Source organism: Denticeps clupeoides, chromosome 7 (genome assembly GCF_900700375.1).
Source record: "Denticeps clupeoides chromosome 7, fDenClu1.1, whole genome shotgun sequence".
Lineage (NCBI taxonomy): Eukaryota > Metazoa > Chordata > Actinopteri > Clupeiformes > Denticipitidae > Denticeps > Denticeps clupeoides.
This window is the reverse complement of record NC_041713.1, coordinates 17,393,267-17,410,186: the sequence shown is the minus strand read 5'-3', so window position 1 is coordinate 17,410,186 and position 16,920 is coordinate 17,393,267. Positions and strand designations below refer to the sequence as shown.

General features: G+C 43.9%; 1 protein-coding gene across 4 annotated transcripts in view; it reads left to right on the top strand.

The window, feature by feature from the left end:
- The window catches only part of adgrl1a (adhesion G protein-coupled receptor L1a), a 113,462-nt gene that overhangs the window by 57,596 nt on the left and 38,946 nt on the right, over positions 1 to 16,920 (top strand). For all 4 annotated transcript variants that reach the window (XM_028985091.1, XM_028985089.1, XM_028985090.1 and 1 more), the window contains exons 3-4: positions 2,996 to 3,209; positions 12,036 to 12,145. In XM_028985091.1, coding sequence (XP_028840924.1) covers positions 2,996 to 3,209; positions 12,036 to 12,145 — 324 coding nt within the window. The remainder of the gene's footprint in view (positions 1 to 2,995; positions 3,210 to 12,035; positions 12,146 to 16,920) is intronic.

Sequence of the window (16,920 nt, the reverse complement as noted above, 5' to 3'; positions counted from 1 at the left end):
TAAAACTATCATACTTATTAAAATATTACAGTGGTCTTTAATGAAAATATGAGCATGCTGCCTGAAGCCTGCTGAAGGTTGTGGAGCTGCACAACTCTTGTGTAGTTATTGTAAATGTAAATATAGTTCTTTATAATTTTGTAGTAATGCTAACATTTTAAAAATAAATTAAATTAAAGTTTGTGATAGGCCTCTTCGCTTTGCTTGGACTCTTGTGCTGAATAGCGCCATTTTAGTTTTAGCAGTCAGATTACGGAAATCTATTGAACGGAACTGGACCTTGTCTGCGTGTGCGAAATTGGTGTATCGCTACGAAATTTGAGAAGGGTGTGTGCCTTCGAATCTTCTGTGGGTATGACGAGTCCTGCTGACCTTACTATTATGGGAAGCTCCCTGATTAGTGCCAGTAATTTAGCGCTTTTCATTAGTTGTACTAGTAACCTGTGAAGAATTGTTTCCTATGACTTCAGTACTTTTCTAATGATTGTTATGTTATAATGTATGATTATAAACTGTATGATTATAATATAATCATACAGTTTTTTTGCATGTTAATAATGGTGGTAAGTTCTCTCATTCCATTCGGTGGACCATTTGGTCTGCCTGTCCATCCGGTCTCTCAGCACCGCTTGTTCAGACTGCTCTCAGACTGCGGAGGCTGCAGCTGCAGGGGTGGTGGCCATTTTGCAGAGCCCCTCATCTACGAAAGCCCTCGTCTGGCTGGAGAGCAGCTCTCGGCCCTTCACTTGGGCCCTCTCAGCCCAGAACCGCGATTAACCCTCCGACTCTGCCAGTCATCGAAGGGGTGCTAGAGCTAGCACATTCACTCTCTCACTCGCTCTCTGATCTATCAGGGATTTATTCAGTCACTTATTCACTCGCTCAGTCGCTGAATTGCACGTTGACTCACTCGTTCACTCACCTGATGAATTACCTACCTATGGAAATATTCAATAAGCACCCCATCCACGATTCCATCCATGATTCACACACTCACCACTCTCTCTGAACTTTTGTCCTATTCAGTCTGCCACTGATTGCCAGTCTTATGTTGTCGCCCACTTGCACATTCTGTAGCACTGAATCCAGACTACATGACTTTCAAAGTCGCCGCTTTGCTGCGCATGACGCGACTTCATGATCTGTGATAGGCTTGTAACAATTCATACTACATGACTGATCGTTGTTGAAGGTCTCAAGCTACGTGATATATAATCGCCAAATGATGCAACCCTCTGACAAACATGAGATTAAAAATGGGTGACTGATTAAATGATGAGTTCTGAAAAAATGCAAACAGAAAAATCACCAAATATATATCACCATCATGAATGGACTGGAACACTGTGTGACATGAAAATATTAATGCTAGATTCTAGAAATCTGGTCAAGTCTTTGAGGTAGCCATTGCTGATCACCAGTCTTCTGCTGGCGACCTTTGTTGACCTCTGATGTAGTGGCTCACTTACTGATTCACCTGCTTATGTACTAATGAACTGAGTCACTCACTCACTGATTTGCTTGCTCGTTTGGAAACTCACCACCCCTGACTGGGATGAGTGGGTGTGTTAATGCCAGGCATCACATGCTGGGCAAGAGGGGTAGAGCCACCGGGAGTTGGCAGGGCTGCTGTTGTCTGAGCCAGCACCCCTCCCCCCCTCAACTCAGGTGTGTAACTCTGTGCATTGAAGGTAGGAGGTATGGCAGAAAGTGCTGATGGGATTGCTATTTATGAGCTGCGCGTCAGAGGGTCCACACAGCTCCCTGTGTGGGTGTATGTTAATGGAGTGTGTGAGTAACTCTCACAGTTTGGCTCTCGGAGAGGGTAAACATCCTTCTTCTCAGAACGGCAGGTGTAAACCCAAACTTTTCCACATTGCTAAACTGGGCCTATTCCTGATTCATTCCTATGAACAAGTCGGTTTGCTGACATATATTCACATGCATTTACAGCATTTATCTACCACATGCAGTGAGGAAAGTCCCTTTTAGCACATATGGCTGGGTAGAAATGAGCTGGAGGCGGGTTTTTCAGACTGGGTTTGGCTGAAAGTGTGGCGAATGCACGTCTAGGTGCTCTCTAAAATTCTTTAAAAGTGATAGGCTTTCAGTCCATAGATATTTTTATTTCAAGTAGAGATATGTAATAGACACGATGCTACGGGAATTACTCTAAATCATGTCATTTTGTTTGCCGATGGATGCATTTGAAAAATGAGAGATGTTTACAGGACTAGAAAACGCAACGCTGTGGGGTCAAGTGAATCAGTGTTTTAGCAAAGGAAGACAAATTCACCAGTTTAATGATGCATTGAGCTCAGACACAGTGTCACATCTGAATAAGCAAAGTTATCACAATCAGATTTATGTCATATGACGTGCCATAAATAATACTATGACAATTTGCAGGTGTACATATCAGGATAATGCTGTGGTTTGAGGCTTCCAGCTGCACCAGGTTCTAAATAATAATGTGATTTATACATGAGTTATGAAATTTGTTGGCTTTTTTAAATTAGGAAGCTTTATTTTTGACACATTTACCCAGTCTGGAATAAAGCAGTTACCATATTGCCATTGATTCTGCAAAACTCTACATATTGCAGGGAATTTGTTTACAGAATTAAATCTCATGTTGTCTGAAGAAGGAAAAATCCTTCAATTTCCTTTTTTAAAAAGCAGAATTGAAATTAATCAATTCAGTGTATACATTAGTTTTTCTGCCATAAGAAAACAGTTTCTTAAACACACAGACATTTTGAAGTATTGATACTGGGTAACAGGGTATTGATAATGTATTACCAAAGGACACATCACAGTATATTGCTGTATTGATTTTTTTTAAACCACCCCTAGTCAAATAGCTCTGCAACATAATAAGGAATATAATAAATAATTAAAGAAATAACAGTTGTATGTGTGCTTTGCCATGCTGTCACCAAAAATCGACCGAAAGACAGATCTAATTAAAAACCTTCTTTCCTCTTCTGTGCAGGTTTAAGTCGCTCGGCGATGCCCTTTGGCCTGATGCGCAGGGAGCTGGCATGTGAGGGCTACCCGATCGAACTGCGCTGCCCTGGCAGTGACGTCATCATGATAGAGACAGCAAACTACGGACGCACCGATGACAAGATCTGTGACGCAGACCCCTATCAAATGGAGAATGTGCAGTGCTACCTGCCAGACGCTTTCAAAATCATGTCTCAGAGGTACCAGAGAGAGCAGAACATGTCACCATGCATTCGTGTGCTGTTTCTGTGTGTGTGCGAAACACTTCTGCATTTATATGAAATGCTTTTGTGTAAGAGTGTGTGTCTGTGAAGAGTGTGTAGCATATCTGCAGGTGAGTTAGTATCTGTGTGTGAGTTTTATGTTTGTAGGAATGTTCGTGTGCATCTGGAATAGGAGTGTGGGTATTAATAGAGCTGTTTTGTTTGTCTAGGCATGTGAGATTAATATGTCACGTCATGTATAGGTGTGTGGAAGTGTTTGTGCGAAAGTACAGGCACGAGTGTGTTAGAAAGTGTGCGTGAAAGAAAGAAAGTGAAGGGATTGTCATTACACTGCAGCACAGCACACGGTCCACACGACAAAACGTGTCCTCTGCTTTAACCCATCACTTTAGTGAGCAGTGGGCAGCCATGACAGGCGCCCAGGGAGCAGTGTGTCATCACGGTACTTTTGCTCAGTGGCACCTTGGCGGTTCGGAACACGTACAAGACTGCAGTTTAAGTTTTATCGCGTGAGTCTGTGTGTACTCTGCCTGCAGCTGCTCTCCCTGTGCTTAGCATCTGCTTCCTCTGAGACCAGATCAATGGATTCCCTCTTCCAGCTATCCATCACCCTGCTAATGGGGGGGAGAGTATGAGTGAGGGATAGAAGCAGTAAGGAAAAGATGGAGAGATCTTGAGGAAGGGGACTGGTGAGGGATGGAGGGAGTGTTGTTGGGGGGGGGGCGGAGGAGAGATAAGTATAATGGATCATGGGGAAAAAAGGCATCAAAGCTTTTGCAAGAGGATGGATTTATGATGTGCGAATTCTCATAGCAGTTTCCAATTCAACAATTCTAGTGGCACTAGAGACAAATACACACTGGTATCAAGGGTTTGTTTTCAAACTCACAAGCGTGGGGCTTTTTCCACTCCTTAGGACATACTTACATAGATAAAACAAGAAAGATATCCGTATCTTGAAGAAGAGAAACCAATTACCCTTTTTGTTGAGTAATTATTTCTGTCACCCCGAACACGAACTTTAATGGTGTTTTTATGAACAGTTTAAAATGATTGACAGCTCACACACACACACACACACACACACTACTTCCTCATTCTGGATCATTTAAACCTGTGTAAATATTGTAAAAGATTGTGTTAAAGATTCATGTTTTATCTATTAATTATGGAAATACTGATGATGCCTCTGACCTTACACTATCGAACAAGCGCCACGCTTAGCACAATACCCTGTGCTTACCACGAGTTTAAAAATAGTCCTACACAGATTAGTATACCTTATTCCACAGACACAAGGTCCAAACATACACTCATATTATTACATTACATTAACTATTACATTAACATTTATATATACGTGACATAGAAATATCTAAATAGCATAATTTAAAAACATACAGTTGTTTGTGCCAACATTTCCAAAATATAGAGGAATAACGCATATATTGACTACCCATTCCTTCATAATCGTCAGATGTTTGTGAGAATTTGTGGGTTTTTGTTTGTCCACCTGCATCTTGAGGTTTTCTGGCCGTGGACCCAAATTTTCAATGTTTTGTTCTCTGAGCCACTTTGGCCTTATGGCACAGTGGTCCATCATGCTGGAAAATGCAAGGTTCTTCACCAAACTGTTCTTGGATTTTTGGGAGAAGTTGCTGTCGTAACTCGTACATTATGGGATTTTTTGGAATTATTGATTGTACAGAGGGCAAAGTTATTGTACTAATTCGTCTGGCAACACTGTATGGAGCTCCACCAAACCAAGCATACAGACAGATTATCAGTTAATATGTCCGTACCATGTCAAAATAGATTTAGCTGATCGTATTCAGGGTCGGCCCTAACAAAAGATTTTTGGTTGCACTCCCTTGCATCGCAGTAAATTTTCCTGTAGATTTACTTACAAGAAGCTGAATAGCTTCTTTTATTTCAATTAACCAATTGCTCATTATCAGTTGGTATTATCAGTCTGAACCATGCTGTGCATGCTGCTAAGAACATAGATGGTCTTCTTCCGTTTGGCCGAATACGCCGTCAGTGTGGCAGCAGTGGTTGAAAACACCTAATAAATAAGAAATTGTTGTTTTCATAGCACTTTTACACACAATGACACACTTGGAGGTGTTGATTCTAAAAACCACAAAAGACCTGCAACATACCTGAGTGGCGGATTGAGGAATTTCCCGGCGAATCTTGTTGACTGTGCTGAGGATGGCAGTTTTTGAAATTGTCTGTGGTAACATTTCTGCCCTTCCATCAGCCTCATCACTACATTTTCAGACAGTCTCTCCACACACTGGGACAACTGGGGTCCCTGCCAAGAAATGGAGGGACATTGCAAATTAGGTCGCAAGCCACCCAAAACTTGATCCCAAACTTATCAGGTTTAGTTGCAATATACTGCAGGAAACAGCAGCGAGTCTTTGATGGGAAAAGCTGTTCATCAACAGTGATATGTAGACCAGGTGTTACAGGACATGATGCAGTTGGTGACAAAAGATACCCACATACTGGAAATTGCAGCAAACTTATCTGTCTTTGCTCGATCACTGCGGGTGTCATCAAAGCGTAGGTGTCGCATGATGTCTTGGAAGCAGTTTCGCGGCATAGTTCCAATGATCTGTGGGTTTCCCAGGTTTGCTGACCAGCAGTCACGTAGTGATGGAACCTTGGTAAGCCACCGCAAGATGACAATAATAAATGCCATTAGTTCAGGGAGGGCCATGAACCAATGAGCATGCTCCGTTTGCTGTGCATGTTGGATAGTCCATTCTTGAATGCTACGAAGCATGTCAAGAGTGATGAAACACAAGAAGCTCTGAAGGCGACTCCAGATACTTCTTCTGGCCTTAGCCGTTAGCTCTCCATCTGCGGCATACGCTTCTATTGGGGTGTAAGGGAGCAACTTTTAGCCAGCGATTTTCAGCCCAGCCTCCTGTGGAGAGGCCACATTGTCCTCCTGCTTTTGTTCTTCAAAAACACTAGTTACCTGTGAACCCTGGCATATTTGCATTTCTTTACCCACACCACTGCTTCAAGAGCACACAAAAACAAAATTCACTTTTTGTTTTATAATTCAGTGATGATTCTGTACATGTATGAGCATGTTTATCAACCATGGACCATGACTTCACTCAGGTTATGACATTTGTGAACAAACATACATTGGAGACTGACGTGTTAGCATGTTTCCTTCATGTCATTCTATTAGCAACTTTTCATTCTATTTTCAGTCTATTTTTAATAAATAAAACACACATGTATTTCTAGATTTGGTGAATTTGTGTCTTTCCTATTTGCAGGAAAGTGATGCTATATAGTCATATATTACACAGAACCAACAGTAGCCTGAAGCATCACCTGGGATCTCACAGTGTCCTGGGTTTTGGAGTTTCTTAAACATTCTTCGCGTTATTGGCCTCCTACACTATTCTTATAGCCTTCCCCAACATTGAGTATAAAGTACAAATTACAGAAAACTTCTTTTTACATTTAAGTACACCCACATCACCCTCAGCTAATCAAATCAATATGATAAATGAGATCACATGCTCCTGGCTTCTATTGATATTGTTTATTTTAATAAAAGACATTTTGACCTTAATAATATTATTTTGAGCTTAATAATAAATATTGAAATTAATCTATTTTCATTTCTATTACTAAATAGCTATACTAGTCAATTAATGTGGAAATAATTGAGAATTTAATCAAACTGATTGGATGGAACCGTTTGTAAAAATAATCGCAAAATAATTCATTAAGAAAATAATTGTTTGGGAAAGCCCTACCCAGTTCATTCCACCACCTAGGAGCAAAGACAGAGAAGAGTCTAGATTAATGCTTTTCCATCTCCTTGAGAGATAGTGGTACCAATGGAGCAGTACTAGAGGATCAGACAGCTCGAGGTGCAGATGAGTGATCTGAGGGAGGAGGGTGCTGACCCTTCATTGACATTGTATAGGAAGCCAATGGAGAGAAGCCAATAGAGAGAATGCAGCAGTGGAGTGCTGTGGGAGAATTTGGGAAGGTTGAGAACAAGTCGTTCTGCAGTGTTCTGATATGTGTGCTCATGGCCTGCACATAGTGTCATGTCAAGTCTGAAGGCTGAAATAAAACCATGTTCTTGGTGCATGTTTTTAGGTCTTCTGTGATGTTATTGAAACCACAGTGGCTTTTTGTATAGTACTTATACACTGTATTAAATGACTATAGATAGTCATTGGGCTATGTAACACATAGCATTTAGGGGACATTAGAATTATAGGAAATATTAAATATTAGCATTGATCTATCTGTATGCTCATCTTGTGCTCATTGTTGTCAGATTTTAAGTACTTGCATTGCAGTTTGTAATACCTCTATCCCTGTCATGTATGTGCAGTAGCCAGATAAGAAGCTGCTTAGGGTGGTAGTAGCCTAGTGGGTAACAAATTCACCTAAGAACCAGAAGATATTCTGGTTCAAACCCCACTTATTACCATTGTGTCCCTGAGCAAGACACTCAGCCCTAAGTGTCTCCAGGGGGGACTGTCCCTGTAACTACTGATTGTAAGTCGCTCTGGGTAAGGGCGTCTGATAAATGCTGTAAATGTAAATGTAAAAAAAAAATTGGGTGTGTGAGACCTGCCAATCATCACTCTTGGCTTCTCATACTTTTAACTTAATCCATTTAGAACACTCAACAGTACTGACAGTCAAATAAAAAGGTCTGAGAAGGGAGTTAGTTCCTCTTCTCCAAGATAGAGATGTGGCTTGATGTGACATTATCAAACATGCCCCATTGACATATACAGATTTAACCATCTTACACCACAGCACAGTAAGCGTCTAAGTGCAGAGTAAGAGCACTTGTGCAGGTATTGAGACTGGCCATATGAATTGTCACTTCACGTTAGTCAGTGTTCGGGAAAAGGACAGATTCAGGAGTGACTGTTAATTGGTTAATGGCCAACAGTCGTGACCAATAATTGGTGTTTGGATGAGATGGAGTCAGTGATTCTCTACTCCAGACAACACCTCTCTGGTTATTTCTGATTGTTGTGGGTCTGAGGCTCGGATGTGTCCTCGACTCCAATTTTATGTGAAGTGTTATGGCACCGGTGTTGATGGCCTTCAGCTCTTTTCATCTAGTGAAGCTGCCACAGTTCCCACCTCTAGAAAATGGCAGAAGATCCTCATAAACCATTTTTTTTTATTCGGTATGCTGTACGCTGCACAATCATTGGTCATCTGAGTCACCTCCACCTTTCTGTGGCACTCTGCTGAGCAAGGATGAAAGTGTCGACAAGCTGTCTGCCTTGGGTGTGTGTGTGTGTGTGTGTGTGTGTGTGTGTGAACTTTCTCCTCCATTTTTCACCTCTCTAACTTCTTTCTTGAGACTCCTTAAGGCGGTCGGCTGCAGCCTGTTAGTCCAGAGACCTTGGCTCTTCAGTCTTTAAATTTTAGTTGAAGCTAAAGAGCATGAGCTTTCAAAAGACAACACGTGGCTCGCAGCGTCCACCTCAGAATTTACTCACAGGCGCCGTCCACACAATCCCTCTTCAAAACTGCACGTTTAGTTTCCTAGAAAAGTCTCATACTCAGCATGACCCACCCACAGACAGACTGTCACAGTCTGTTTAAAGCAGATATCAGAACCCCCAGAATCCAAAGGCCCATTTGCATTTCAGCAAGGAAATAAACATGGGGCAAGGGACAGAGGACACCAAGGGGGAAAAAATGAACTGTCCTAGACCTGCTGTTTAATAGCCACGGGGGGATTTTTTTTGCCGCATTTTTAGTGGCATTCAAAGGAAATGTGATGGCAATGCAGTGCCTAAAAATGGGTAAACGTGGAAAAAATGACGGTGCATATCTGGAGCTTGGCTCGTCAGCGGAGAGCTTGCATTCAGTTGCAAGGTAAGGTTTATTTGTGGTCTGTGTGTATGTTCCGCGGGACGAGAGGGTGGGGGCACAGGTGGACTATATACCGTCTGTGTGGTAGGCCTAGCAACCATTTATCACCAATATACATGATATTCTAAATATATACCGGCTGTGTCACTAGTGGAAGGAGGTTTATTTGCAGAAGGAATAGCAGGAGGATATTGGAGCCCAGAGACAGGGAATGCTGTACTCTGCCATATGCAGATATGGCCAGCGTACGGTACGAATTTCATTTCAGTTTTATTTGGTAATACAGTCTTAAAATGACCCTGCAGGCTGTGTGAAAGCTGTGTGTATACAAAATCGCATTAAGACCTGAGGCAGAGTTAGCAAGGTGTTAAGTGTGAAGTGAAAGTGAAGTGATTGTCACTTCCAATACGCAGCAACACAGCACACGGTGCACATAGTGAAATTTGTTCTCTGCATTTAACCCACCACCCTGAGTGAGCAGTGGGCAAAGCACCATGTGGGGACGGTGCTTTGCTCAGTGGCACCTTGGCGGTTCGGGATTCTTTCGAACCGGCCGCTTCCTTAACTGCTAGGCCACCACTGCCCACTTGATCTTAGGCCACTGCTACACTTGATCTTAGCCAAAATGCCTAGAAGCGATAGGAACATAGGAAGTCAAGAATAGCACTGTTTTAATTCTTTAGATTTAAAGAAATTGAAGTTGAATATTTTTTATAATATCAGTTGTGTCATATTTGATTTCTTATGTTCGAGATTTAAGGGAACTATTTTCAAATTGACGCTAAGCATGGCGCCATGCGCTAGCTGTTGGGCTTCTTTGCTAGTTTAAGGTAAAGTACTGTATATTAGGGTTGTCAAAATTAACACATTAAATGCTGTGATTCATTTTAAATATTTAACGTGTTAAAATAAATGAACACATCATTAACACTTGACAGTGAGCTTATCTGCCGTGCAGGGAGCACACGATCGGCAAACAAAATATTTGTCTCTCACTTGCGATAACATAGCCGACTCAACTGCCATAAATTTCATTTATGTATTCATGTATATCCTGAGGATGCTTTACACCACCAAAAAAGCCCCAAGCTGTTCGTGGGGCATCTGATGCCTAAAATGTCTTTAGGTCCTGAGATATTTAGTTGTTGGGCATCATGAATTCGCTCCTCAGGATTGTGCTGCACTCTGTGTGCCGAAATTTGTTTGGTAGAATCACATTCATCAAAATGACAGGAATCACCCAGAAGCTCCAACACAATTACCATTACACTTAAACTCCACTGAGGACGTGGTCTGTGTTTTTCTCACCTTCAGTCTCCCTCCCTGTCTAATGTGCTTTCTCAGAATGGCAGCCATACTGTTGTTATCAGCATCATCGTCATCATCATCATCATCATCATTTATGCTGTCAGTTTCCCTACTGTAGTCAGAGGCCTTTCCTGCTGGGGTCTCATCAATCACATCCTAGGCTGATGCACCCTTCTGGGGATCTTCAGAACGAAGAGGAGACTCTAAAATCTCTTCAGGCTCTGGAACTTTCTGTGTTCAGCAGGCCATACAGGGTTTACAATAGCAGACAAGAATGAAAGTGTTGTTTTCATTTCGCCACAAAAGATCCACACTCTTTGATCTGCGCTCTCTGTGCAGTAACAGAGATAAGGAGGGAGCGTAAGAACTCCCAATCCTACACTGCAACATGATGTTCGTCTATGATCTGCTGAGACCTTTAATGCTGTCAGTGTTCTGCCATCTTTAATTATCAGGGTCAGCCAATAACCAATACACCCCCAGACAGGGTGCTAGTAAATCTCAGTGTGTCGCTGCAAATTATCTGTTGTCGTTTTACCTAAATGAACGTTTCTGGACTGGGCCAGAAAATATGGCTAACTCCACGGGAAGAGAACCTGGGCATAGAAACAAACCCAGAAGCCCCGTTAGCCCTGGAAGCTTCAATATGACACAGTGCCACGTATTAAATGATAATATCTTTAATATATTTTGAACATGCATAGAGTTGGTCTGTAGCATGTAGGCGAAATGCTAGGGGTGCGCCTAGCCACAGGATTGACTGGAAGCATATTATTTAAAAAAAGATTTTCAAATCATACCAAAAATGGAATAACAATTCGATAGGCACAGTGTTGTTAACCTGTTTTGGATACAATTCACTAATTTTAATAAACCTCTAGTTAACACTGTTTACTAAAACCTTAAAAGTAAAAAAAAAAATACCTGTGCCACCCTAAACGTATTATTATCCCCTATTATGTTTTTGTTTCTTTGCTTTCATATCGTTTTTTTATATGGTCAGATACACCCTAATGCCGTATCTGAAGTATCTTTCGAAATTCAGCCATTTCGGTGTGTGTTGCTTTAAATGATGAAGAGGAGGAGAGGGGCGGGACCAGGAGGAGAGCGACCTGTAGAAGTTGAGGGAGGGTTCCATTCACCATTCACCAACGTCAATGTTTGGCGCAGACAGGAAGCCGTGATGGTGTTTTTCCAGAAAAAAAAATTAGTTGAAGCAACCGTCCTGCTTCAACTATATTTTATATTCATTCAGATTATACAGTGTATTTTGGGGGGAGCCCCATTTTTCAGTGTAATTTTGGTAAGGGTAACAGTGGGTTTGACAGGTGTGTGTTGGAACCATTGCATGAAACGTGGTCATTTGTATCATTACATCACAATTTATAGTTAACATGTTATGTTATATAGCGTGTTCACTATGTCACAATAATGTGTGAGTGTGTGTGGATGTGCAAGAGAAACGTACAAAATCTCAGCACCTGGTGCCTAATGTAATTATGCTCTGTTAGCCCAACGGTATGTGTCCTCTGTGTCTTGAATGTGGCTATTCATTGACCCTGTTGACCATGAGTTTGTCCCCTCTCCCCTCAGGTGTAATAACCGCACGCAGTGTGTGGTGGTGGCAGGGGCCGACGTCTTTCCTGACCCCTGCCCAGGGACCTACAAGTACCTGGAGATTCAGTACGAGTGTGTCCCCTACAGTGAGTATGCATTTCCTCACCACCAACCGCCCCATCAACCCTAACCGACCCCCCCCCCCCCACACCACCCCAAACCCACCTACCCCAACACCTCACCAAAGTGCTCCCCCCCCCCAACGGCTGGCAACACACACACAAGCATCCACGCGACTGGACACTCTCCCCCTCGCTATCTCTCCCACACACACACACTCAGACAGACAGACCGACAGACTAATCGAAGCGGGGTCAAGCTCACTCTGTGATCTCTTTCTCTCTCTCTTTCTCGCTTTCTCTCTCTTTCTATCTCTCACCATACACACACACACTCATGCACACACTCACACATGTGCTAAACCCTTTTTCTCCATCAACAGCGCGACGCTCCAGAGGCTGGGGGAGATTTTCACATGGGGAGGAGGCTTCTTAAATGCGGCTGAGATAAGAGGGGCTGCATGGGGTCAGTCTGGCTGGGGCATCTCACACACACACACACACACACACACACACACACCACGCACGTGTGCATACACTGCAGCTCATAGGCCCTCGGGGTTCTTTATCTGGTATTAAACACCTTTCCCGTCCCTCTGACATGCAATAAAAATGAAAATTGGGGAGTCGTGTGCCTGCTGAGAGAGCGAGCGCGGTGGCGCCATGTTACTCGTCATAATGGAAGACGCGAACGTGAACGCAAACAGCAAACGCTTTATTTTTTCGCAGACGTGACCCAGAGCCGTGCGCATTTTAATATCCCCATGGAAACAGACAGCTTCCTCTCTGCCAGAGCCCGGCCCCTGTGAAAATCTCCCGTCAGACAGCGCCCTCCTCCCCCCAGCCCCCCACCCACAAGCCCCCCTCCACCCACCCCTTCATGTGCTCTGACTCTCAGCATTGATCCCGTCAGTGTGCAGGAGCCCTGCGGGGCAGAGGCCTACGTGCGCTGCCTGGGGGGTGCTGGGTGAATGCGTGGGTGGAGAGAGAGGAGCGGTGCTGGTGGTTGTGGGTGAATGTTGGTGGTGGGGGGGGGGGTCTGTCGTGTTCTTATACACAAACTCAGGGGTTGAATTTCTCTGCTCTTCCCTCAGGAACATTCGGACGGGCAGAAGGACGCCTCTAACGCTGCGATTTCCTCTTCCTCTTTTTATCTTCCTTATTTCCCACTCTCCCCATGTCACCTGCTTTACTTTACTGTCTCTGATTTCCTGTTTTCATCACTTCCTTACCTTCTCTGCACCCCCGTTTAATTTCCTTGTTTCATGCTCTTCCCTTTCTCCTCTCCTCTCCTCTCCTCTCCTCACTTCTCTTCTCTTTTTGTTCCTTGCAGGTTTGGAGATGTGTCTCTGAAGCCCTAACCTTGTCTTTCACACACAGAGAGCTCTGGCCCCAGGGTGTCAGGACTCTGGCCGCAGGGCCCCGGCCCCTCTGCTCAGCGTTCACTGTTTCGTTCCTCCTCTGCTCCTCCTCTGGGGTCGGCTGTCACTGTCGAAGACCAGCACTCTCTCCGCTGTCTCCCCTCTCTCCCGCTGCTGGCGTTGCTCTTGCTTTTTCTCTCTCCATGCACTTTGTTGACAGGTCAGGTAATAGCGGGTCGTTACCGCCGAAAAGGAGCCGTTAATGAGCAGCCCGTGCGTGTGTTGCGGTCGGTATCATGTTAACCGGTCTGAGTATATTTAGACTGTCTGGGGTTACAGCACCTTGTCCCACCCCCCCCCACCCCCCCAGGAGTGCCTGAAAGGTGACAGGAGCAACAATTAAACCTCTGCTGACTTGCATTCCCGGGCCTATTGTTGAAAACACCGTCCGCAGCCTTTACCGGGGCACGGCGTCGGCTGGTGAAGCTGGGATGCAAAAAAGTTCCCTTGTCTCAAGTGACAAAGAGGAGCCAATTACCCACGCCTCTGGTCGGGGCGCGCCCGTCAGTCACCAGGCACGAGGCTGCTCGGCCACGTTTAATTACCGTCGCGCGGCCCTCTGCAGAGATTTGTCGAGATTAATTGAATTTGCCGCGGCTAATCGCTCTGGTAATGCCCCATCTTTTATGGCTGGCTGGGCGTGCGCGCGCCGGCGCCTTGGCATGTTCGGCGGGGTGACATATGTTGCCGTGTTTGTTTATGTGCCACTTAAGAGACGAGGGAGGGAGATGTTGTGTCTAAAGGCAGAGCGGACGTCTGGCAGGCGGGCCACTGGCGGAGCGCGGCGGCGACAGAGCGGAAGGCGGGCGTGTCGCGCGGTCGGCGCGTTAACAGCCACCTGAGATGCACAGATGACACAAACACACACAGACACACACACACACACACCCGCTCAAGGACACGGTGTCCACACGCGAGAGCCGGAATCCTGTCTCTTTTTTTCCTTGTCGACAACCTGTGCAAGTCACAGCGCTCACGCCCTCACGCCTCCCCGCCTTTGTTCTTCAGTCAAGTGGAAAACAAACCGCTCGCAATATAGCAGTCTTTGCCGTCGTGACTTGTTCCACTGGATTTTTTTTTACCTTTCTTTAGCATCGCAGGATACAGGTGAGAGTATCTGGCACAGCGAAAGTGCTGACCGGGTCGGTTTGATCTTCGTTAGGGAAGATCATCACCAATAATGGGTCTCCGTGTTCTTCTGGAGGGTGAGAGGAGGCAGTATTTAGCACCATATTTACCAATAACCACCTTGTGGCAAAGTAATATAAAATTTACCAAATTTACCAAACGTCTCATCCTGTTTGGATAGAGAATGGTTGGCTTCAGGAGCAAGAACTTGGATCTTGTCAGCTTTGCCCAAAACTGATGCTTGTAAACCAACTGGGAGACCAATGGGGGATTGAAGTGTAGCATATTGCTACAGAGATACGTGTCCAATGGCAACGTCTAAACATGGACAAGGGTCAAACCAAGTTAACAGGTAACAAATCCAAATCAGGGAAAAACAAGCAACATATATAACAAATGGCTTGGAAATGCAGAACAAGGACCTGGAAATTACTTAGTTGAGCTTATATCCATACACTTATGCAGAATTTCAGAGAACGTATTCGGAGAGACATTGCCCTCTGGTGCCTTGGCTGCCAAATGCTCTGCAACGCTTGCTATATAGTTTTGCCAGTTTTGTTTACAGCCCAGAAATGTACTTTCATGCAGTATCCATCATAGTTTTTAGGCCTTTCGAGTGGATTTGGCAACTATGTAAAACTGCGAAGAAGTGTTCAGTTTCCATGTTGGGCGCGATGTCCATCACAAGCTGAAGTGCCATCACAAGCTGAAGTGCCATCATGGACAGACTCATTCGCTTAACAGCAGCTATTGGAAACACTTATGTCCTCACAATCAGCCTTGTTCATTCATGGTAGTGACACTTCGAATAAAAGCCTCTGCCAAATTAACATAGCATCACAAACTTAACAAAGCGTATCATGTTGTAATGTAAGGTATTGTAACAATGTATTGTAATGTAACATGAATAATGTAATGTAACATGTAACCCATCACACAAAAGGGCACAATTACAATATAAAGGTCTTGTTCTGAAAATTTGCTTGTATAGAGAGGCCATCATACAATACCATGGCACGGATGCTGATTTTCAACATGACTTTCACAGTGCGACTGCAGCTGCAACCAGTAAGAAGGTGACGTGGGACAACAGATGAAATAAGCAACAGCTCAGTGATAATCAGTACCTAATTTGTAAACCAGAAGGTCCCAGAGCACTGAGAGGTGTTGCTCTTGCAGACCAGAGGAGTGAAAAATGGAAATGGATCAAATGGAACAGATAAAAAAAAAAATTTTGTGTGTTGTAAATGGCTGCCTGCCTGGGGTTCAAACTCTTTTTGATCTCTCTCCTTATTAATGCTTCCGTCATGGGAAAACCTGCAACTTATGAATACGTTCTATGACAGAACCGATAATATTAAATATGACATTTTCCTTGGCAGATGAAATACCAGATGTTCTTAAAACAACACAGGTCCTAATCCCTTAGGTCCCAAAGCACGCTCCAGCATGGCCTAGGACAAACGAAGCCCTGTTGATAATAACATAGGATACAGAATGTACCATTATGGCACCGCAGTGTGCCCATGATAGCCGCTTTACCACAACTCAAGTCCAAAAGAGTCCTCTATCAAAAATTCCGACCTGACTTGAATATATCACGTATTGTTTTCTTATGGAGTCTGGCACAGGACACGACTAGGATTGAGATGTGTGATTCGTGCACAGAATGTAGTTGGCGATTGCTGAGCAGAGGAGAGAAAGGGGTTTCTCTGTGACCCTGTGGGCAGTAGAAAGACTGTCTAAAAATCAAACAAGTGAGCGGCTAACACTTTTCAGTTCTTTTTGTGTTTGTTTGTGTGTGTGTGTGTGTGTGCGTGTCTCTGTGTTACGTTGCACGTCTTTGTGTATGATTCAAAAGCAGGTTGGAGAAGATGACTGGAGGAGACAGGAGATACAGTAACGTGTTCTGTGGCTTTCATTCCTCAGCGCTGCTGCTCTGCTGGCCCGATCTTCCAGCATTTGTCAGTTTCTCTTTCTCACAAGTTCTTTTCCTCACATGAACCGACCTATGGCTTGCCTTTCTCTTCAAATTTCATCTCTTCGACTCATCTCTCTCACCCGCATCATCTCTGTCTCTGGTTTTCATACTGACAGCAGCATGCACAAACACAAACACATGTGGAGACACATACACACATCTTTGTGGGGACATCTTTTATTGGTTCGGTAATTTCACTGGTCTGATATGACAATGTTAAATGTGTTTACTTTTTTAAAAAATTAAAGCTATATAAACAAGCAATGTTGGTT